General features: G+C 41.9%; 2 protein-coding genes across 2 annotated transcripts; both read left to right on the forward strand.

The window, feature by feature from the left end:
* Positions 1 to 833: 833 nt before the first annotated feature.
* LOC116517561 (C-factor-like) lies at positions 834 to 8013 on the forward strand. The gene is made up of 6 exons (XM_032230588.1): positions 834 to 1046; positions 3175 to 3226; positions 4423 to 4610; positions 5547 to 5705; positions 6476 to 6583; positions 7900 to 8013. The coding sequence occupies exons 1-6, from the start codon at positions 891 to 893 to the stop codon at positions 8011 to 8013; spliced, it is 777 nt and encodes a 258-aa protein (XP_032086479.1). The 5' UTR covers positions 834 to 890.
* Positions 8014 to 11389: 3376 nt separating this feature from the next.
* Positions 11390 to 20415, forward strand: LOC116517562 (C-factor-like). Its single transcript, XM_032230589.1, has 6 exons — positions 11390 to 11545; positions 13176 to 13227; positions 15279 to 15466; positions 16087 to 16245; positions 17863 to 17970; positions 20302 to 20415. Exons 1-6 carry the CDS (start codon positions 11390 to 11392, stop codon positions 20413 to 20415), a joined length of 777 nt encoding a protein of 258 aa, XP_032086480.1.
* The last annotated feature ends 2881 nt before the right edge of the window (positions 20416 to 23296 follow it).

The following is a 23296-nucleotide window of genomic DNA, read 5'->3' on the forward strand; positions in this document are numbered from 1 at the left end:
GCTTTTCAAGGGTAGCCCCATGTAGAGAAGGCGCACAGAACACTGTTACCTTCCCACTAAAGGTGGTTCCTATTTTTCTACTTGCATTTTTATGTGCTTTCGGATTGCTAGGTTGGCAGAAGCTGGGACAAGTAATGGGAATTCACTCCATTACACGGCACTAGGGATTCGAACCGCCAAACTGCCAACATTTCTGATCAACAAGCCCAGCATCTTAAGTCACTGAGCCATCATGTCCCTGATTAGTATACTGTACATATAGTAAGATACAAATGCCATGCCAGACGAAGGGAACAGGTAAAGAACAGGGGTCAACTTGGGAGTAGGGCCACAGGTGCACAATGAATGGCCCCTCGCAGAGGAAATAAAAGAGGAGTGAATGGGGAGTGGAGTTTGCAGGAGACAATTAGTTCACTTAATTGGTTCGTGACTCTCCGAGACTCCTTAGAGTCTCCTCCAACTCTTTGAAGTCCGAGACTCCAAGTTTTGCAGATATCGGCCTGTCAGCTATCCAAGCCATATTAGGTCTTTGACTGTAAATCCTCCCTTGTCGGGACAAGGAGTTTGCTTTATGTTCTTGGGAAACCTAGATCAGAACAGATGTGTAAATTACACACAAAGAAACAAATCAGTGCTAAGTAGAAGCGTTAGCTTCCAACTGCTGGAGACAAAACGTCACCCTTTCCCAGGCCCCCTGGCCATATTCCTACCAAATTGGTATCTTTGCATGAAGTAGGATTAGAATGTATCCCCAATGTGTGGATGAAGTTTATTAAAAGGTCTAAAAGTGGGTGTTGCCTTTTGCTTATATTGCCCTTTGTAGAAGGGGAAGAAGCAGTTGAAGCAAATCTTCAAGAAGGTTGGGAGCAGAAGCTGCTGCTCCAGGAGAGATGGCAAAGTCAATGGATTTCTGCGTTTTCAGCGTTCTGGTGACAGGATCCGACCGGGGGATCGGCCTGGGTCTGGTGAAGAGGTTTCTGGAGCTGCCTTCTCCACCCAAATGGGTCTTCGCTACAACTCTTGACCTGCAGGGAGAAGGAACCAAGGTAAGAATCGCTTAATGGAACAGGATGGTGGAGTGTAATGCTTAAGATGTTGAACCAAGGATGGATTGACCTAGGCCAGCCATTGGCAGCCTACGGCTCCTTCATCCCTCTGCTGTGGCTCACTGTCGCCGGTCAGCTCCACAATTGATAGGGCTTTCAGTTAGGACAGGTAGAGGGAAAAGGACGCCGTACTAGGAGGAGACTCTATGGTGGGGGGGGGACTGGACCTCCAGTCAGCAAAGGAAAAAGTACTCCGTGCTAGGAGGAGACTCTTTGGTTGTGGAACCGGACTTCTGGTCGGCTCCAGAATTGAACAGAGAGCTTCCGGTTAGGGCCTTTGTGACTCTTTGAGTTTTTAAGGTTGCTAACCCCTGACCTGGATGTCCCTTCCCACTTGACCATGAAGTTCCTAGGTGATTTGCAGCTTCTTGAGTATCTCTCAGCCCGCAAGTCCCTCCCCCCACCCTCCACAGGGTTGCTGGGGGAGAAGAATTGTACATCAAGTTGGGCTTCCAGGTGAAAGATGGGTGAAGATGAGATTCGGAAAGCCAAAGAGCAGTTGGTTTCACAGTTCACTGTAAAGCCTGGTTTATTTTAGTTTGACTTTTTATATAAAACACAACTAAGCAATCTGCTAATTCCTGGGCCTCCAATGTTACAGCAAGGCAAGTTAAGGAAGTGTTTTTGAAGAAAAAGATAAACTGTTCATAAAATAATTTAAAAGATCCAAATGCAATTGAGCAATAGCTGCAGATGTCCAGAGTAGACTATGAAAATCTTAAATAGCAAAAGTTGGAGGAAAAAACAAAAAACAGAGGAGAGAGACTTAGGAATGCTTTTTCCCAATTTTTTTCCTTATTTCTTTTATTTCTTGTTCATTTGGCCTTTCTAATTTTTCTTTAAAATAATAATTTTTGCTTCAACCTTTGTTCTAGTGTAAAGTTCATGTTATGTACGTATATGTATAATTTTCTCTTTTCTTTGTTTTTGCATCTGCTGTGGCTTGTTTTGCCAAATCAATAAATAAGTATACTAGTGTAATATAAAGACACACGATGGGGCTGCCTTGAAGACCATCTACCTGTTACAACTGGTGCAATATGTATTGCTGTGTGAAGTTCTGGATCTTCACAGTTTCCTGTATTACCCAGTTCTCCATCAGCCACACCAACTTCCAGTTTCATTGTGGCTACCATTTAAGGAGCTGGCTATCACTTTTAAAGCTCTAATAACTGGCTTTATTACAGGACTACCTCTCCCTGAAGGTATTTGCCTATCCTACCAGCTTGGGTAGGGTAAGTGTGCTCCAGATCTGTCCCTTTAAATGCCACCAAGCAGGATTTAGGAAATTATACCAGTAACAGAACCTGCTCTGTGGAACATTCTCTGCCCAATATCCAGCAAGACCCTACCTGCCTAGCCTTCTGGTTGACCTTGAGTTAGCAGGGCCCTGGTCAATCTAGACATTGCTACATGGAAAAGTATTTGTTTGGAGGCACTGGAAGTTTTGATGCTTTTATTGCCTCTTTATGTTTTTATTAAAGGGACGCGGTGGCTCAGTGGCTAAGATGCTGAGCTTGTTGATCAGAAAGGTTGCCAGTTCGGTGGTTCGAATCCCTAGCGCCGCGTAACGGAGTGAGCTCCCATTACTTGTCCCAGCTTCTGCCAAACTAGCAGTTCAAAAGCACGTAAAAAATGCAAGTAGAAAAATGGGGACCATCTTTGGTGGGAAGGTAATAACGCTCCGTGCAGTTTCGGCGTTTAGTCATGCCGGCCACATGACCACGGAGACATCTTCGGACAGCGCTGGCTGTTCGGCTTTGAAACGGAGATGAGCACTGCCCCCTAGAGTCGGGAATGACTAGCACATATGTGTGAAGGGAACCTTTACCTTTTACCTTTATGTTTTTATTGCTGTTTTGGGGACATGCCCAGAGTTCTGGTCTATAAGATGGATAGTATTACCAGTGTTTCAAATAAATAAATATATTGACATACCTTTTTTTGTTTACTGTTCATTTTGATGTTGCCCTCTTTGGAACTGGATTCAATTCATTGCCCTGTAAAAATACATTTTAATTCTGAGATTTTTTTTTAAAAAACCCACCTTTTTCTTCCCCTTCTTCAGGAGGTAAAAGAGATGGCATGCAGATATCCAAACTTGGTGTTATTGCAACTAGGTAAGTTTCAAGAGCCAAAGGCAAGTTGGACAAATTTTGGCCTATAGTAATACTCAGAGATCCTGCTAAAAGCCATTGTTGGACTAACAGAGGCTGCAAGATCTCTAGTAAAGTTCGCTGTGATTTGTGTGTTTTTCATCAGTATGTTGCGTGACCTCCAGTTATGTGGTTTCTGAATTAGCAGAATATGTTACAGCTACTGGATCTGAATGATCACAGGATGACAGTAAAGAACTAATCCCTTAAAACAATGCTTGAAGACAATCCGTGTCACAGCTTGTCCCTGATTCCAGAAAGAACAAATCTCTTTATTATTTAACTTCAGCCTTGTCAGAGTATATTCATGAACTGGAATAGAGCATAGCAACAAGATCAGCCAATGGGAGCTGAAACACACTTGGCGCCTGGGCGTGGCTTAGCTCTGTAGCTTTGAGTCTGTGCAAAAGCTAAGGACTGGTCCTCTGCTGGAACTGAAACCAATTTCTCTTCTCTACCACATTGGAAGAACCACTCTTGGTATTGTATATATGTCTCGTGTTATATTACATATAAAGAGAAGTTAATGAATCCTGCTGAATCCGTTACCTGTGTGTACTTTCTGGATTTGATTTCGGCAACAAACTCTGACAAGCCTCACTTTAAGTCTAATGTTTAGCAGAGTGCGAGATCGTTAGTGATCTTCAGCTACTTGTTTCAGGCATTGATTTTTTTTGCACTCATTACTAATATTCTGACAATATATATATATATATATATATATATATATATATATATATATATATATATATATATATGTGTGTGTGTGTGTGTGTGTGTGTGTGTGTGTGTGTGTGTGTGTGCGCGCGCGTGTGTGTTTTATTTGTGCTGATAAATAAATAAAGGGAGACTAGTATAGATCTATTTCAAGCTATTTAGCTCTCATCAGCTAGCCATACCCTTGCTGGGATTCGAACCTGTGCTGTGTTGCATCTTAGGCAAACGTCTTAGCCATTATGCCACAGGTCTCCTCCTTATCAGCTGAAGCCAGGGAATATACAGTCAATACTTTCAACATTTTGGGCCTGGAACCTGTCGTGGTGCCACTCAAAGGAGCTATTTAGTTGTATGGATCTTCTGAACTTCCATCAAACGTGTGGTGAACAAGTTTGAAGGGCATTTTGTACAGTCCATGTTGAAAAACTCTCATCATTCCTCAGATGTCACTATTCTTGAGAGCATCCAGGCAGTTTTAAAAGAAGTAGAAAGGTGTGTTGGAGATGGTGGGCTGACCCTCCTCATCAACAATGCTGGCCGTTGGTTCTTTGAAAATCTAGAAAAAGAGAATGCCAAGGATATGCAGACTTTATATTCGATCAACACCATTGGACCACTGCAAATGAGTCAGGTTTGTTGATTCTTTATTTTTTTGGAAACCACATTTGAGCAAAGTCCCTTATATTACAGGGATGCCCAACTTTGGCAACTTTAAGATGTATGGACTTCAACTGCCAGCATGGCTGGCTGGGGAATTCTGGGAGTTGAAGTCCACAAGTCTTAAAGCTGCCAAGGCTAATATATTATTTGACACAAAACTAAAAAAAACCTCAATATAAATAAAGCAGAATGATAATGCTCAAAATGAGTAGACATTGTAGAGTGATTTTGAAGCAGGTGGAATATCCTTGAGCTACCTGCTTGGGGTATCTTAGTCAGAAGAACATCTTCTAGGCTACTGTGACCTTTGTGGTTAGAATCACCCATAATCCTTCGGAGTTAAACACAGCTTGACACAATCCTTAGACATATCAAGGCAAGGTCGTATGAGATTGTTCAGATCCTTCAATCCTGGGGATATAGATACAGTTCTACGTTCTACAGTTCTCCATCAGGAATAGGCTGCTGCTGCTGCTGCTGCTGCTGCTGCTTCTTCTTCTTCTTCTTCTTCTTCTTCTTCTTCTTCTTCTTCTTCTTCTTCTCCTCCTCCTCCTCCTCCTCCTCCTCCTCCTCCTCCTCCTCCTCTACCACCACCACCACCTCCTCCTCCTCCATCTCCTCCTCCTCCTCCTTCTTCTTCCTCCTCCATTTTCTCCTCCTCCTCCTCCATCTCCTTCTCCTCCTCCTTCTTCTTCCTCCTCCACCTCCCTCCTCCTCCTCCTCCTCTTTAAGTGATCCACTTGAGTATGATCAGTCAGGAGCTGGATGACTGTGGGAGGATTCCCTTGGAGAACAGCTTCAGTTGATAGAAGTCCCTTTAGTTATCTGATGCCAGCATTTGATGCACAATTTGTTTTCCCAGACCTAACTTCAACCTCTCCACCCTTTTCCTCTTCTTCCCTGCAAGGCCTTTCTACCCCTGTTGAAGAAGGCAGCCCGGAATAGTCCAATGCAAGGGCTGAACACCAGCAAGGCGGCCATTATCAATATTTCCAGTTCCCTTGGCTCAATGGAGGTTATGCTTATTTGGGAGAAAGCACAAGTAGTTTCGTACCGTTGCAGTAAGGTACCTAATGTGATTTCTATCTGGATTTTCCTGCACATCATTGGAACTTCCTTTTTCAGTCATTGCTGGGTCTGCCCCTACATGCTTGTCACTTAAAGAGTAATTTATTAGTGACTGTTGTGATTTGGAATGGTTTGGAAAGACAAGAAAATAGGGACCTTTTATGAACCTATACTCCCTTAATTTGTGGTAGAGTCAGGGTGATTGAATGAAGCTGAGCATTTACTGGCTGGATGCCCTTCCTGATGCCACATGGACTTCACAGCAATTTTTTTTTTGCACCCTAGGAGAGAAACTGCTACTGCTACCTAGGATTGAACTCTTAACCTTCCACGTGGGAGGCAAACATCTTCACCACTTGGCCATCATGCCACTCAATGCAATATAATCAATTAGATACCTATTTCTTTGCTAGCCAAAACCATCCATATGGTGGGCTTCCTTCTCCCCTCTCCTCCTTTCTGTGATAACAGAACTGTTTAATAGTCCAGTTGTGGTGTGTTGCCTCCTCCTTTCCAGCCCTGGAGGAGAACAGAGTAGTCCAATATAATCAAATGATTTGTCTTCTCTTTCATCTGTATTTCCTACTCCAAAAGCATGCATTTTCTTTATATCTATGGAGATACTCCGTCATCCAAGTCATGGCTGTCCCAAGGGTGGTTTATTTTCAAGAGGCAACTGGACTTCCTGGTTTTTCTTTGAAGTTTCGCTTCTCATCCAAGAAGCTTCTTTCCTTATAGTTCTTTTTTTTCTCCTTTTTGCTTATGCAGGCTGCTTTAAACATGCTCACCAAGTGCCAGTCACTTGAGTATTCAAAGAGTGGGATTCTGACGGTAGCCATCCATCCTGGTTTGGTAAATACAGCTAACAACCGTTACGTAAGTCTTTTAATCCTGGAAAAAGAAATAATGCATTTATCCATGGACCCTGGTTGTATGTGCATATACTCTGGGTGAATAATTTAAATTCTATGCCCTACAGTAATTTTTAATGAAATATAACAAATGCAAAAATAAAAAGTCATACAAACTTTAAAAAAAATGAAATAGAGGTGCAGAAAAGAGAAGAGAAAGAAAAGACAAAAAGAAGAAAAAACCAAAAATATATTAAAGGAAAAAAAACCATTTCCATTTTGCTTAGGATCTAAGGTGGGTTTCACGTGTTCTACCGTCTGACAGATTTCTAAAAGATGGTTTATTGAAAATTGGGAAAAGATGATTTGCCAATTTGGAAAAGTCTGTTTTGGAAAATATCTTGGCATGCAGTGTGCTAAACATGTGGTAACGCAAGTCATACGAGTTTGCTTAAAGTATTAAAAACAGATCCTTTGGCTTGCAAAGTATGCTTCCCCTGGTTTTGTTTAATTTATTCTATGAACTCAAATTTAAGGATTTATGGAATGCATTGGCCCATCACTTGATCACAGAGGCTGCTGTTTTGATCTAGGCTTCCCCAGCAGCACAAAGTCAAGTCCTCGTCCCAATAAACCCGTTTTATTTAATTTACAGTGAGTTCCTTTCCAGCAAAGTCTTGGCCCACAGTCTTTCAAGATAGTTCACAATTACCGATCTTTATCACGCTTGGAGAGTGGCCATGCCAATATCTTTCAGATACCTCAATACTTGGCAAGAATGAACTAATTGTCTCCTGCAAACTCCAATCCACTTTCGCTCCTCTTTTATTCCCTGGGGGCGGGGACATTCACTGTCCACTGGTGGCCTTACTCCCAAGTCGACCCTTGTTCCTTAGCTGTTCCCTTTGTCTGGGAACTCTGTGCATGTGCACACTGGGAACAGGCTCCAGCTGTTCATCTGCCTCACTGATGTCTGACTCCGAAGGCAGCTGATAATTGGCATACGGCTCTGGCCCCCCTCTCTGCCTCCAACACAGAGCCCTCATCAGAGCCTTCCCAGACTCCAGGACTGGCCCATGTTCCTCCCCAAACCTCCTCACCGTCTGAATCTGCTGCCAGCTCCACTGGCCACTGGTGGGCCACAACAGCTGCATTCATATAACTTTGTAATGTAATCAATCAACATTTGATTGACCAGTTTCATACAAATCATTCTCTATATTAGAGTTAAACATTTTATGATCAAGAAGTCCAATTAGATTCTGTTGATCTGCTTAAGGGAGAATTCTGGGCTGGGCAGGACTGATTCTTTAAACCTTATGAGATCCTTCTTTATGACAGCCGGAGATCACTGTGGAAGAGAGCACAAAAGGCATCGTGACTGTCCTATCCACGCTTTCCGAGAAGGATAATGGGACCTTTCTGGATTGGTTGGGTCATTGTGTTCCCTGGTGATCCATTACTCTCACCCTTATGCCATTGGTTCATAATATGCTGAGAGGTGATGATCCCTTCAATAAACTGCTTTATGTCATTGAATTCCTGGTCTTGTTCTTTCTTTTCTTTCACAAAATTTCAAACATCTGCATGAGTACCTCAGTACTCATCATTAATTCGTTTGGGGAGGTGAAATGAGTATCAGAAACGATGAATATCAAACATTTTTCCCCATAAGGAATAATGTAGAGAATCACATGGCAGCTGATACCAGTTCTAATTTGTGTGTTGAGTACCAAACAAACAATGATTACCGGGACAAAATTCTCATGTCATGTCAAAATACATTGGGTACCAATATCAATGAGTGAGTACCAAGGAACTGCATATATTATTTAAAAGATTTTGTAAAGAAAAAAAGTAAGAGCACCTAGCAAAATAAAATCCAATGCAGATAAAAGTAAGGTTTTACACTTAGGTTAAAAAAAAACCTCAACTGTATAGGTATATAAACCATGTTGAAACTTGGCTTAATGCCAGTAACTGCAACATGGATCTTGGAGTCCTAGTGGACAATCACTTAAATATGAGCCAATAGTGTGAGGCAGCAGCCAAAAAAGGCAATGGAAGTAGAAAAATAGAGATAACCTTTGGTGGGAAGCACTGGTGGGTTGCAGGCAATACACCCTGGTACAGTGCCTGCCAGGTGCATCGGATACCATTCCAATATGGTGCTTTGGAAGGCCCACCCACCCGCCTGTCCTCCATACCTGTATTTGAGCTCTTCGGCACTTATGCACACCACACGTATGAGCTGTGGAGCGTCGTGGAGGCTCGCAGAGGCGTCACAGGAGATAAGGATGCATGTGTGTGTGCTGTACGCATGTGCACACGCTGTGCACATTCATGTGGGTGCCGGGGCCCGTTGCACTGTACCAGTTGCAACGCAATCCATAACCCACCAATGGTGGGAAGGTAACAGTGTTCTGTGTGTCCTCATGCTGACCACATGACCACGGAGATGTCTTTGGACAGTGTTGGCTCTTCAGCTTTGAAACGGAGATGAGCACCACCCCCTAGAGTCAGGAACTACTAGCACATGTACGACGGGAAGTTTTACCATATATTAGAGGTAGTGTCACCGTTCCAAGTATCATGTAGAATTAAATCAGAATCAAAGGCAGAACGATCCTTAAAGTTCCAATTTAATAAAGCAGACATCTTAGCACATCTGTGTTAATCCCAATACTGGAAATGACATCAGAATTCCACCCAGTTAAAAGTTCATGATCTTGTCCCCACACCCACAATCCATCACATGGTCGAATCTTCTTCTTCCACGCTGGCATCCACACCCAGCTGCTTCCGGTCAGGTGTCAAAGTATGGAGACAAAGGATGACCTTGGCTTCTCGTAAAGAATGAAAACAATACATTCCAAAATCTCACTCCTGTCTATTCCCCCCTCCCATCAACTATACTAATGAAACAGCATATTGAAATTTCATTTCATTTATTTCATTTATTAAATTTCTCTGCCACCCAATCCCGGAGGACTCCGGGCGGCTTACAGAAATGAAAAAAGATTAAAAAGAATTATTAAAAACAATTGGACACAACAAGGTTAAAAAGGGAAATAAGAGAAAGTGTGGCAGGCCAAAATTCTAAAAGGAATATATTGCTCCCGGTTTGGGCGAACCAGTAGTAGTGGTGGGGGGAAGCTCTGTTCACCTGCCCAGATGCGTCTGCGCGCATGTGCCCATGAGCAAACCAGTAGTAAAAAAAATTGGAAACCCACCACTGCTTTATATTTCCCAACCTCCCATCCTCCCTTATAGCACTGCACCCTCAATCCAAGCAAGCAATGTTTCCTTCCACAATATTTAAACGAGGTGTCAGCCTCTGTTTCGCTTTTGGCTGCCATTGAAACCAAGGGGTGGGGGGGAGGCATGGTATTTGGTTTTCAAAGGTTTTATTTCTTTTAAAACACAAATATTTCATCATTCGTCAATCATTAAAACATCGAAGTACAATTTTTTTTGTATGCCCCTCCCTCCCTCCACCCCCCTAGCCCCCTCCTCCTTCCCCCCCGACTTCCCAGAACCCGTACACGGTATGGATTTTTAACAAACACAGTCTAAAATCTATTGAGAAAAAAGAAATAAAGAAATTAATGACATTCTACATTGACCTTAGCTTCTTCTTGCTGAACTAACTTTAAACAATTTAAATCATTTCTGATCTTAAGCATAGGCTAACTGGAATTTCTTGGTCCCGTATTTATTTTGTATATAGTCAATCTATTTTTTCCAGTCTCGTTTATATCTCTCATTTGAGTGATCTTTAAGATATGCCGATATTTTGGCCATCTCGGCTAAGTTTGTGACTTTCAATGTCCATTCTTGAATTGTAGGCAAGTCTTCCTTCTTCCAGTATTGCGCCACCAACAGTCTTGCTGCAGTTATTAGGTGCAGAATCAAGTTAGTCTCTACCACTGTAAAGTCAGTACATATACCTAGTAAAAATAACTGAGGAGTAAACTTTATCCTTCTTTTAAAGATATTTTGCATAATCCACCATATTTTTATCCAGAATGCCTTAACCTTTTGGCAGGTCCACCATATATGAAAATATGTAGCATCGAGAGAGCCACACCTCCAACATTTAGGCTGTACATTCGGATACATAGAAGCCAACTTTTAAGGATCTAAATGCCATCTATAGAACATCTTGTAAAATTTTTCTCTCAGATTTTGAGCTTGTGTAAATTTCACATTTCTTACCCAGATTCTTTCCCATGTATCCAACATTATTGGTTCTTCAATATTTTGAGCCCATTTTATCATACAATCTTTAACTAATTCTGTTTCCGAATCCATCTGTATTAAGGAGGCATGGTATTTGGGAAGGGAAATTTTAAGTACAGGAGAGATTGTGAAAAGGGAGTTTTGTTCTCACCTTCTACTACACATGCTGGAGATAGTGATTGGGCCTGCCAAGGCCAAATGTCCTGCATGCCAACCTGATGATGCTTTTTGAAGATGGAACTCACATGACACCCGAGGGATTTACAGATTGGACTATGAGATGGGATTACCAGGGGAAGGGGGTTGGGTCACATATTGATATCTATGATTTCGCGCGCTTTTGCCTCAGATCTTGCTTTGCTTAGCTGCTATCTTTTCACAACCAGTAAAACTACTCTTAATTCTGTGAAATGGAGTTAAGTGGTTTCTTTCTTGGTTGCTGAGGGAGGCTGACATGACACGAAGCTTATTAGAAAATATATTCATGGGTGTGGCATGTTTTATCTTAATATTGTCACCTCTGATGAGGTTATACATTTGAACTAAACCTTCGAACATGTTGGAAGCTGAAGCTGCAGGTCCTGGAGGGATGGCCAAGACAGCTGGCTTCTCTGTTTTCAGTGTTCTGGTGACAGGATCTGATCAGGGGATCGGCCTGGGTCTGGTGAAGAGATTTCTGGAGCTGCCCTGTCCACCCAAATGGGTCTTTGCTACATCTCTTGATCTGCAGGGAGAGGAATCTAAGGTAAGAATCAGTTAGCATAGGATGGCTTGGAAATAGTGATTAAGAAGTTAAACTAAGGCTGAACGGAGACTGAAAGTCAACCTTGCATTTTGAACTCGCCAGGAATATATGTGAGCTGCATCCATACATATATGCCCTAATTATAATTTGCCCCTTTGCTTCAAGGAATGCTAAGCAAAACAGAGATTTGAGTTTCATTCTTTTTAAGTAGTATACAGGTCACCTTTTCTTGTTTCCCTTAAATTCTGTTCACTAACAGAAGACATTTAATTTCCTTACATTCTCTTTGCTTTAGTTATATTATGTATTAACTTCTTTTTAACACTATAATTACTGTGTTAGTTTTTTCTTTAACATAGCAGTCTTTTTTTATTACATTCAACAACAACAACAGAATTAAAAAGCAATGCTATTCAGACAGAAATATAACCAACATAGGAAAATAGAAAGCACAATTAAGGCATAATGCATGAAGTGAGATGGTTTTAAAAATATACTTAAAATGTAATTCACATTAATGTGATTCCTGACACCTCACTGATTTTGTATCCTCGCAAGCCACTCTCACTTCCATGCCATAAATACTCTGCTTCATGCATTTTATTTCAGCAAACAAAATGTAAGTAGATTTACCATATTTTTCAGCGTATAAGATGCACCTGAGTATACGATGCAACAAGGTTTTGAAGAGGCAATTTTTTTTTTAAAAAAGTAGGTAGATAGATAGAGGGAACGAGAGGGAGAGAAAGAGAGACAAATACAGTAGGTAGGTAGGAAGAGAGAGAGAGTAGGTAGGTAGGTATGTAGATAAAGGGAGAGAGAGAGAGAAATAGAGAAATAGAGAAATACAGTAGATAGATAGATAGATAGAGTAGGTAGGTTGGTAGGTAGAAGGATAGAGAGAGAAATATATATATATAGAGAAATTCAGTGGATAGGTAGGGAGAGAGAGTAGGTAGGTAGATAGAGGGATAGAGAGAGAGAGAGAAATACAGTAGGTAGGTAGGGAGAGAGAGAGAGAGAGTAGGTAGGTAGGTAGGTAGATGTTTCCAGGTGTATTTATCCATGTGCTGGAGAAGGAAATTGCTGACAATCTGCAGCACCTAAGACTTTGTTTCTGCTGGCACAGCACTTGATCAATCAGTTAAAGAGCTTTCCAAAAGGGGGAAAAAGGGTTTTGCACTCTACAAACCTCCAAAAAATGGCCCATTTTTTGCAAAAACGGGCTCATTTTTGTCAAAAAAATTGCATGCATAGCCTTGTGGAAACTTATAGAGTGCTGATGCGGGGGGGGGGGGGCAAAAAAGGCCCATTTTTTGTTCATTTCTGCCTTCCCCAGCCCCCAGGAGCTCTCTGAAAGGCTCCATAAGAGTATGCACAGCCATTCTGGTGAAGGGGCAGAGCTTCGGGAGGCAAAAAAATGCTGTATTTGATGTATAAGATGCACCCAGATTTTCAGCCTCTTTTTTGAGGAAAAAAGATGCGTCTTATACTGTGAAAAATACGGTATTTGTTTTCTAATAAGGAGATGCTTTGACCCTAATTGGCCAGATTAATACTGACCCCTATTTCACAAGATATCCATATGGTGTACCTATAATCTTCTGTCTGTGATCTTCTTTTTCTCCAGGAAGTGAGAGAGTTGGCTTGCAAACATCCGAATCTGGTGGTGTTGCAATTAGGTATGTTTTAAGGACAGAGTTTGTACTACAGGAATGCCCTGAGCATCCAGTTCACAGTCATCCCTGGAACTAACAAAACCTGCAATAGCTCTGGTTCTAACGGCTTTATGTGGCTTGCTCAGTACATGTTGTGGCACGCCAACTGCCAACGGAGCTGCTGGCAGACTCAGACAGTGAAGAGGTTGGGGAGGAACATGGGCCAGTCCTGGAGTTTGGGGAAGGCTCTGCGTCGGAGATGGGGCTAGGGCCGTCTGAAAGTTATCAGATGCCTTCAGAGTCAGAGATCAGTGGGGCAGAAGAACAGCTGGAGCCTGTTTCCAATGTGTGCATGCACAGAGCTGCCAGGTGCTGCGCAGAGCTGCCAAGAGAAGGGAACAGCTAAGGAGCAAGGCTGACTTGGGAATAAAGCCACAGGGAGGAGCAAAAGGGGAGGGGAGTTTGCAGGAGACAATTAATTTAACTCATTAGGGTGAAAATCTGTTCCTGATTTCCTTGTCAAGTATTGTCTGCCACAGAGGGGTGTTTGGAAGATATCGGCCTGGCAGCTCTCCAAGCCTGATAAAGGTCTGTAGTTGTGAAATCTCTTGAAAGACTGTTAGGCAGGACTTTGCTGGAGAGGAATTCCCTTTAAACTAAATACAAGAGGTTTTAGCAGGACGAAGAGTCAGCTTCGTGCTCTTGGGAAGCCTACATCAGAACAGTACAAACTTCTTTCCCAAAAAGAAAATAATTTAACTTAGATGCCTTCCATGTGTTAGACAAGCTTTTCCTAAAGCACACATTGAACAAGTAGATTCCATGGTAAGCTATGGGAAGTTCCAAGGAGATCCGTTTGAAGAAAGACCATGTGCTTTTAGTACAGCAGCTGTTGAAGAGTTTGCACATATAATCTTTGGTTGGAAATTATATTCTGCAGAAAGAACTGCTCACATCGATCCTTATTTAAAAAAACATTGAGACACCCTAACTTTTTACTTCCTGCAGGAAATGCATCTGCTGCATATCAGTAGCGAGACTGCAATTTTTATAATCAAGTTTATAATCAAAGTTTATAATCAATTAGATCAAACTCCATTTTGAAGGAAATAGACTATATTACATAGAAGAGATGGGGGTGAACTGCAGGGATAACCATTTATTATAAACATGTTCTACTGTTCTCTCTGTATTGGCCTTACGGGTTTTTAATATGGTCACATTACTAATCCTGCGAGTGCCTTGGACTGCAAGGTGATCAAACCAGTCAGTCCTAGAGGAGAGCAACTCTGACTGCTCTTTAGAAGGCCAGATCCTGAAGATGAAACTCAAATCCTTTGGCCACCTAATGAGACGAAAGGACTCACTGGAGAAGAGCCTAAAGCTGGGAACGATGGAGGGCAAAAGAAGAAGGGGACGGCAGAGAATGAGGTGGCTGGATGGAGTCACTGAAGCAGTAGGAGTGAGCTTAAATGGACTCCAGAGGATGGTAGAGGACAGGAAGGCCTGGAGGAACATTGTCCATGGGCTTGCGATGGGTCAGACACGGCTTTGCAACTAACAACAACAATTACTAATCAATAATAGTAACTAATAACTAATAATAATAAGAGCCGAGGTGGCACAGTGGTTAAATGCAGCACTGCAGGCTACTTCAGCTGACTGCAGTTCTGCAGTTCGGCTGTTCAAATCTCACCGGCTCAGGGTTGACTCATCCTTCCATCCTTCCGAGGTGGGTAAAATGAGGACCCGGATTGTTGGGGGCAATATGCTGACTCTGTAAACCGCTTAGAGAGGGCTGAAAACCCTATGAAGCGGTATATAAGTCTAACTGCTATTGCTATTGCTATAAATTTTATTGGTGGTGGTGATGATGCCATCCACTGTGGTTTCTTTTAAGTTTCAGTTGTATGGTGTATGATTCCCCCCCCCCCAGTTAAAAACAGGAAAATTCTGTTCTCTATTCTGCTATTCCATAAGGTGGTTAGCTACAAGAATAGGCATATAGGAAACTCTTCCCTTGCCATTCTAAAAGGCTATGTTGCTGAAATTTAAATAAAATTGCTTTTCCTTAGATGTCACTAATCTTGAAAGCATCCAGTCAGCTCTGAAAGAAGTGGAAAAATGTGTTGGAGAAGGAGGGATGAACATCCTAATCAACAACGCTGGCACTTCATCTCCCAATGATCTGGAAACAGAAAATGCCAAGGATATGATGAGAGTTTACTCTGTCAATACGATTGGCCCACTGCAAATGACTCAGGTTTGTTTATGAGGAAGCGAAGCAAAGAGAATGGGTATGTTGTTGAAGATTGAACAGCCGAATTCGGTGCGGCTAGAATGCAAGGAAATATCGTAATGGTGAAAACAAAGAAGTAGACATTGTACATTGATTTGGGAAAAGGTTGGAACATTGGTGGCAACAGCTCCCTTATAGGGAAGAAAATACTCCCAAACCGCTTCATAGTGCTTTAGAGCCCTCTAAGTGGTTTATAGTGTCAGCATGTCACCCACAACAATCTGAGTCCTCATTTTCCCAACCTCGGAAGGATGGAAGGCTCAGTCCACCTTGAGCCCCATCAGAATCGAACTCCTGGCAGTGGACAGAGTTAGTCTGCAATACTGCATTGTAACCACTGCACCACCATGGCTCCTAGACCTTCCTTATCCATCACCCAGGCACTGCATCAACTGGAGGCATTGACCCATCTTTAAGGGTAGCCCACCAAAGAGCATTAGAGTAGTTTTCCCAGTTGGGCTTAGGTCTAGATGACTCTATGAAGGTCCCTTTGCAGAAGATGACAGGAGACCTTTTCCTGTTAATGCACAGTTCTTTTTCTAGGCTTCACTGTAGCTCCTCCTCTTTTTTCTTCTCTCTACCAGGCATTTCTGCCCCTTCTGAAGAGGGCAGCCCGGAGGAGTCCGTGCCAAGGGCTGAGCAGCAGCAAGGCAGCCATTATTAACATATCCAGCATTGCCGGATCAATTGAGAATGTGGTTTTTTTGAAAAACGTGAAGATAATTGCATATCGTTGCAGTAAGGTACATTTAGAAACATCTTGAGGCTTCTTCTTCTTCTCCTTCTTCTTCTTTTTCTTCTCCTCCTCTTCCTCCTCCTCCTCTTCCTCTTCCTCTTCCTCTTCTTCCTCTCCTTCTCCTTCTCCTTCTCCTTCTCCTTCTCCTTCTCCTTCTCCTTCTCCTTCTTCTTCTTCTTCTTCCCTACCTAGTTAGGTACCAGATGGGTTTTCTAGGTGGACCTGCCTGAAGATCCAGGGAGTTCTCAACTTCTGACTGGTTGCTTACTGAGTTTTGATAGCCATTCCCCAACAGCTACTTACGACCTGATTTCAAAAATTCAAAATGCATGGTTATATTTTGGGTGCTAGGCAAGCAGTTCATCTTTACAGCCATTTGCAATAGCCCGTGGTCCCATGCCTGTGTTTTGCTGTTTACCACCACTTCAGCAAAAATCCCATTGGTTAAACTGGGTTTGTTCAACAAACATGGCATTTGTCTAACCACCACAGCATTCACTTAATCACTGCCTCAAACAGCGTTGAGTAATTTGGTCACGTGATGTCTCAACTGGCAATTTACGAGAGCAATGACTCGTAAACTACTGTTATCAGTTGAGGACTATCTGTAGTGGAGCCTCCTTTTTCGTCCAGTAATGCCTTTGTCCACGTCTGCTTCTTCCTAAAGATGCATTTCTAACCAATTGCCTAGAGGCAACGCTATGTGTGGTATTGAACACTGTCACAGCTCTGGGTCGGCAATCTTGCTTTACCTCTATTGCCTTTGCTCTTCTACCAATGGTGTTTCCAGATTTTGAACTGGCGCAGACTGCCTGTAGTTGCATTGAGAGGGATGCATGCATGCTAATCCAAGCCACCCCTAACACCCCCTCAGGATGTGTGTTCTGTTAAGACACAGCCTGTTGTGCCTTAAAATGGATTCTACTGTACTGCCATACAATGGCTTCTATTGTACAGCACAGTGGAGTTGCCATGGTAACGGTTTCACTGTACTCCACAAGGTGGCTCCCTCTGGTAAACGGGAAAATCCAACATTAGAAATTACATTTGGTAATTTACTATTGATACCAATACTCAAAAAAGATGCAAATTTGGAAGAATGGCAGAAAGGTATTAATAACTTTGTTTGGGCAGGGAAGAAACCGAGAATAAAACTTAAAATAATGCAAGATATACGTGAAAGAGGAGGTTTGAAAATGCCCAACTTAAAACTATACTATGAAGCAGTAGTTTTATCAACAATTAGTGATTGGATTAACAACAGAGGATAGAATATTGACTATTGAGGGATATGATTTGGTATATGGTTGGCATGCTTATTTAATATATGATAAGAAGGTGGACAAGATTTTTAAAAGAAATTACATTTGGTTCGTACATTTTCCCCCTATAAATAAATACCCGGGCAAAGCCAGATTATCAACTAGTATAGAGATATCTTTGCTAACCAGAATGATGCATATGGCTGGCTTCCTTCCCGTAGTGTTCCCAAGAAGTTGTTTAGTCCAGTTCTAGTGTGCCTCTTAGGCCTTTTCTAACTCCAATACCCTGTGTTCTTCCCCCTTTCCTTCCTTTTTCTCTTCAGGGCTTTCTTATCTAATTGTTCTGTTTTTCAATCCTGCAGGTTGCTTTAAACATGCTCACCAAGTGCCAGGCTCTTGAATATTCAGCCGATGGGATTATGAGCATCGCCATCCATCCTGGCTCGGTTAAAACTGCTCGCAACCCACATGTAAGTTTTTTTTTAATGTAGAAAGAGCCATCAGATGTCTTATGGTAATGCTCAAATGAGTCTCTAAATGTTTTTATATTTTATTGAATATGCTGTGCAAACAGAGGTATGTTGAATACTTCTGCAAAAGTTATGCTATAGATCCGTAGTTCTCAATCTTTTCTTCACCTTACCTTTTGAGCCACGGTGGCGCAGTGGTTAGTGGGCAGTACTGCAGGCTATTTCTGCTGACTGCCGGCTGCTTGCAATATGGCAGTTCAAATCTCACCAGGCTCAAGATTGACTCAACCTTCCAAACCTTCCCAGGTGGGTAAAATGAGGACCTAAATTGTTGGGGGCAATATGATGACTCTATAAACCGCTTAGAACTGTAAAGCTCTGTAGAGTGGTATACATGTCTAATTGCTATGCTGTTGTGGCCACGGACTACACAAGATTTAAATCATAATATTTCTGCAAGCCTTTGCAGATGATATTGTGATGATATTGTGCCCTCCCACCCCAGGTCTCCGCAGACCACAGGTTGAGAACCACTGCTACACATTGAATTAAAAGATTAGGTGTGAAGAGAATGAAGAATGGAAATCGGAACAGGAACAAATTGTCCCTAGAAAACTTCATTTCAATTTCCTCTTAGAAGAAAATTGACTCAAGCTCACTTCCCCTATAGGAATCTCTTCCTGTTTGTGCTATTGGTGATCTTTCCTATTTCCAGGGGAAGAAATTTCTGCAGCAAAGCATGTGCTTATAACTGAAATAACAAAGATTCTGTTGTTCTCATGTTTAAGACTCAAGGGAGGGTTGGCCCATTTGCTTTGGAACTATAGGCGAGGAAGGTAGAGGAAGACCCTCATATTAAACAAATCACAAAAAATCCTGTTTACAAATATTAGAAGAAACTCAGAGGTGGGATTCAACAATTTTTACTAGTGGTTCTGTGGACATGGCTTGGTGTGTGTGTCTTGGTGTGTGTGGCAGGGGAAGGTTACTGTAAAATCCCCATTCCCTCCTGATAGGGAGGCAGAGAATAGATGGGGCGGGGGCAGTCAAAGGTGGTATTTACTGGTTCTCCAAACTACTCAAAATTTCCGCTACCGATCAGAGATGGGTTGCTCCCGGTTCGGCCCGGTTCGGCCAAACTGATAGTGGAATTCAGGCCTGGGTCGCAGAACTAGCAGTTTCCCAGGCCTGCCACACCCCCAAACCGATTCGCTCACCGCCGCTGGGCCGCCACCATTGTTGTTTTTAGTGACTGCGCATGCGCAGTTCACTGTAAATTGTTCTGTGCGTGCACAAAGAACAATTAACATTGAGCAGCACAAGCAGCTTGCGGGTTGCGTTCAGGTTGCAAACCGGTACTAAAACTGGCAGCAACCCACCCCTGCTACCAGTTCTCCAGAACTGGTCAGAACCTGCTGAATACCACCTCTGAAGCCACTTCATTGACTCAGTATTTGCACTTGCAAGGACAGCTCACCCATCGTTCACATAATTTATTCAAATAGTTCAAATTTAGTCATTACAGATAGTCCTCAATTGTACAATTTGGACAATTTATATTGCTAAACAAAGCAGATCTTAGCAAATTGTTGCAGTTGTGAAGTAAATCATGTGGTTGTTAAGCAAATCCAATATCCCCCACCCGACCCTATCCCATCGACTCTGCTTGTGAGAAGCTGGATGGGAAGGTTGCAAATAGGAATCCCATCATTCTGAGAAATTGCAACGGTTGGAAATACATGCTGATTACCTGAATTTTGACCATGAAACTGTGATGGTTAAAAGTGTCCTTTTTGAGTTACTTTTTTCATTGCCGTTGTAACTTTGAACAGCTGCTAATTTGAGGACTAACTGTACATGATATATTGGATCATCACCTGATCATTGGTGTGGACCATTTTGTTTGTATAACTTTATAAGCTAAAATAACAATTAGTATCTTCTTTTAACGATCCCATAACCCCTTGCGGGGTGGAGTCCAGACAATTGAATGCAGCTAGGAGAGTATTTACTGGCCGGATGCCACTCCTGTTGCCAATGCGGAGTTTTGTTCAGCAGATATATTTTCATTGTGCCCAGAGAGAGAAATATCTGCCTCTACCTAGGATTGAACTCATAGCCTCCTGTGTGAGGCGAGAGCTCCATCTCTAGGCCACCATGCCACCCCATAAGCTAAAATGACCATGGCCTGTATAATGCAAATACATCTCTATTAGGGTTGACAATTTAAAATCAAGAGGCCCAACTGCATTCTGCTGATGGGCTTAGGTGAAGAATCTGGTCTGGGCAGGACTTATTCTTATAAACCTTATGCAATTTTTTTTGTGGCAGCCGGGAATGAGCGTGGAAGAGAGCACACAAGGCATCATGAAAGTGCTATCCACACTTTCCGAGAAGGACAACGGGACCTTTCTGGATTGGTTGGGTCGTCACGTTTCCTGGTGATCCACCAGTCTCCCCTTGATGTCGTTGGCGCATAATGCACTAAGAGGTGATGGCGCTTTATTAAACTAATTCCTCCCAGGAAAGTCCTGGCCTTGTTGTTTTCTTTGTTTCACAAGATCTCAAACATTTGCATGTATTATTAAACACATTTTGTAAAGAAAAAAGTAATGGTACTACCATATTTTTCAGACTATAAGACACACTTTTTTTGTCTCCCAAAAGGGGGTGAAAATGTCTGTGCATCTTATAGAACAAATATTCCTGAATCCCTGCCCACCAGTCAGCCATTTTTTGGCCTCTACACACCCCTTTTCTGGGCCTTTTCTGGTCTTTTCAGCCCTTTTTCCAGCCTTTTTGGCCCATTTTTCGGGCCTTTTTCGGGCCCATTTTTAAGGGTTTTTTTTAAGCTTTTTTGGGAAAAAAGGGCCAAAGAGCCTCAAAAATGGGCTGAAAAAAGTCTCAAAAACAGGCTGAAAAAAGCTTCAAAAACAGGCTGAAAAAAAGCTTCGAAAACGTACTACGTACCAAAATGCCCCCAAAATGAGCCAAAAAAACCTCAAAAAGGTCTCAAAAATGGGTAGAAAAAAGGCTGGAAAAGGGCCAGAAAAAGCCCCCCCAAAAGGGCTGAAAATGCAGTGCGTAGAGGCCAAATCCCCTCTTTTTTGTTTTCCTCTTCTAAATTTAGGTGTGTCTTATAGTCAGGTGCATCTTATAATCCAAAAAATATGGTACGTAGGACCAATGACACCTGTTTTGGTTGGGAGGTTGGGAAGCCGGATTCTACAAGTGTTAACAAAATAGATATTTAGGGTCACATAGACAGTGTCAATGTGTGAAAGAAAGATAACCCCATATCTCAAGCCAGAAGCATGGTCTATCCTTTTCAACTGTTTTTTAGAATGTATTTTTTTTCAACATGCACACGTACACAAACAACTCCTTGTACATCCATACAATATCTTACCAAAAAAGAAGAGAGAGAGAGAGACAGGGAGAGAAAGAGGGAGATTGTGTTGCCATATTCCCCAAAAAACTCTTTGTAGACAAATTTTCTCTTTCTGATCTCTCCTGCTCAATCGGGAAACCCGATTTCAAACAAATGACTGTCCCATCTCTTCTTAAAAACCTTAGTATGGTGTTGCATTAGGTTCCCAAGGCTGAAGATGAATGAAAGTAAACAATCCACGGCTAGCAAAACCAACAGCAGTTTATTGAGCATCCAGAAACAACAGAAGAATCAACAGCAGTTTATTGTGTAGAATCAACAGCAACTTATTAATCATCAGACATCATTTTTATATCTTTGCAGATTCTTAGTTCTCACCTACTTTACGTGTTATATCATTATTGGTTAACAAGTCTCCAAGGCACAATAATTGGTTAGTCATTACATCATTGGTGTTCATGAGAATGTGCATGTTCTCATACACTGAAAGAATCAAGTGTTATACATTCAAATGAGTAAATGTTACAGGTAATTGTATCATCCCATGTCCTTGTTCATGCCTGGGAACACACTGCAAGCAAAGAATCGCTGACAAGCAAAGAATTGCTGCAGTTTGTACTTACACGTGTAACCACAGTTCTAAGAACCATCCAGATGATTTACTGTAATAACCCTACAGTATGGAGCAACCGTAGCTTCTGAAGGCGAGCTGTTCTCCTGGTTAATTGTTTTCACCATCAGGAAAGTTCTCCTTATTTCTACAGTGTGTCCTATAAAGTATATCTCAGCTGTGGATGCAAGTACATCATACACACATTCTGTAGGTCAGTAGCTTGTCTTCCTTCTGCTTTCAATAGTAACTCAATTAGTTGTGGGGGGCCAGCCAGAATCACTGACAGTTGGCAGCAAACAAATTCAAATACAGTTTCTCAGGAAGTCTAAGGATGGGTGTTGTCCGTTCATTATAACATTATCTCCCGCAGTGAAAAGAGGCATTTGAAACAAACGTTGGCGATTCCTCCTTTCCTTGTATTTCTTTCATCAGTTTTGTCCATCTGATGGAGAAGTCTTCTATTAAAGTGTTCCCCAGCACTTTTGAGTGATTCTTCTCAAGAATTGGGTCCAAATTCAATGGTGGGGTGGAGGGTTCTTTGAAACAGTGATTTCATTTATTTTGGAGAATGATTTATCTCTCATGTAAGGACTGAGATCAAAAAGAAGAAGAAGGTGACTTGAACAGGTTGTTTTCGTAAGTTTTTCTGCTACTGAAATGCTTATCATTTTCATTTATTATGTAAAAAATTCATTGGGAAAGAATTAAAATGCTGACAGTGGGAATTGTTGCCTTGGGGTGCTACAAATACTACTTATTTGCAGAAAGCAACAATTTAATGGGAAATTGTTTTGAGAACTGAGGTTAGTAAACAGAACCAGATACATGTTTCCATTTGCATGAGATTGCAAAATAATTAAGATAGATATTTCTTCCCTTTTGTGTCCTCAAGGAATGTTTTAGTTCATTTTTGATCTAGCTCTCCAGGCCCCCACGTAACATTTAATACATAATATCCTGTTGTACGCCATTTATTTTCATCTTATTCTTCCTTTTTCTCTTCAATGTGTTTTTCTTTTCTTTTCTTTTTTAACCCATGCAGGCTGCTCTAACCATGCTCACGAAATACCAGTCTCTTCAATATTCAGCCGATGGGATTATGAGTGTCGCCATCCATCCTGGTTCAATTAAAACTTCTTGCAACCCAATTGTAACTTTTTCTTTTTGACACAGGAAACCAATAAAGGCGAATGTTTGTAGGCTCAGGGTTGAAATGAAGGGTCCTTGGTGCTTTGAACTGTGTTCTTGAAGATGTTTCATTACCCAACTATGCAACATCATCAGCGCTAGTGATGATTTTCCCTAGCACTGTTGATGTTACC

The sequence above is a fragment of the Thamnophis elegans genome, chromosome 14 (assembly GCF_009769535.1).
Source record: "Thamnophis elegans isolate rThaEle1 chromosome 14, rThaEle1.pri, whole genome shotgun sequence".
Lineage (NCBI taxonomy): Eukaryota > Metazoa > Chordata > Lepidosauria > Squamata > Colubridae > Thamnophis > Thamnophis elegans.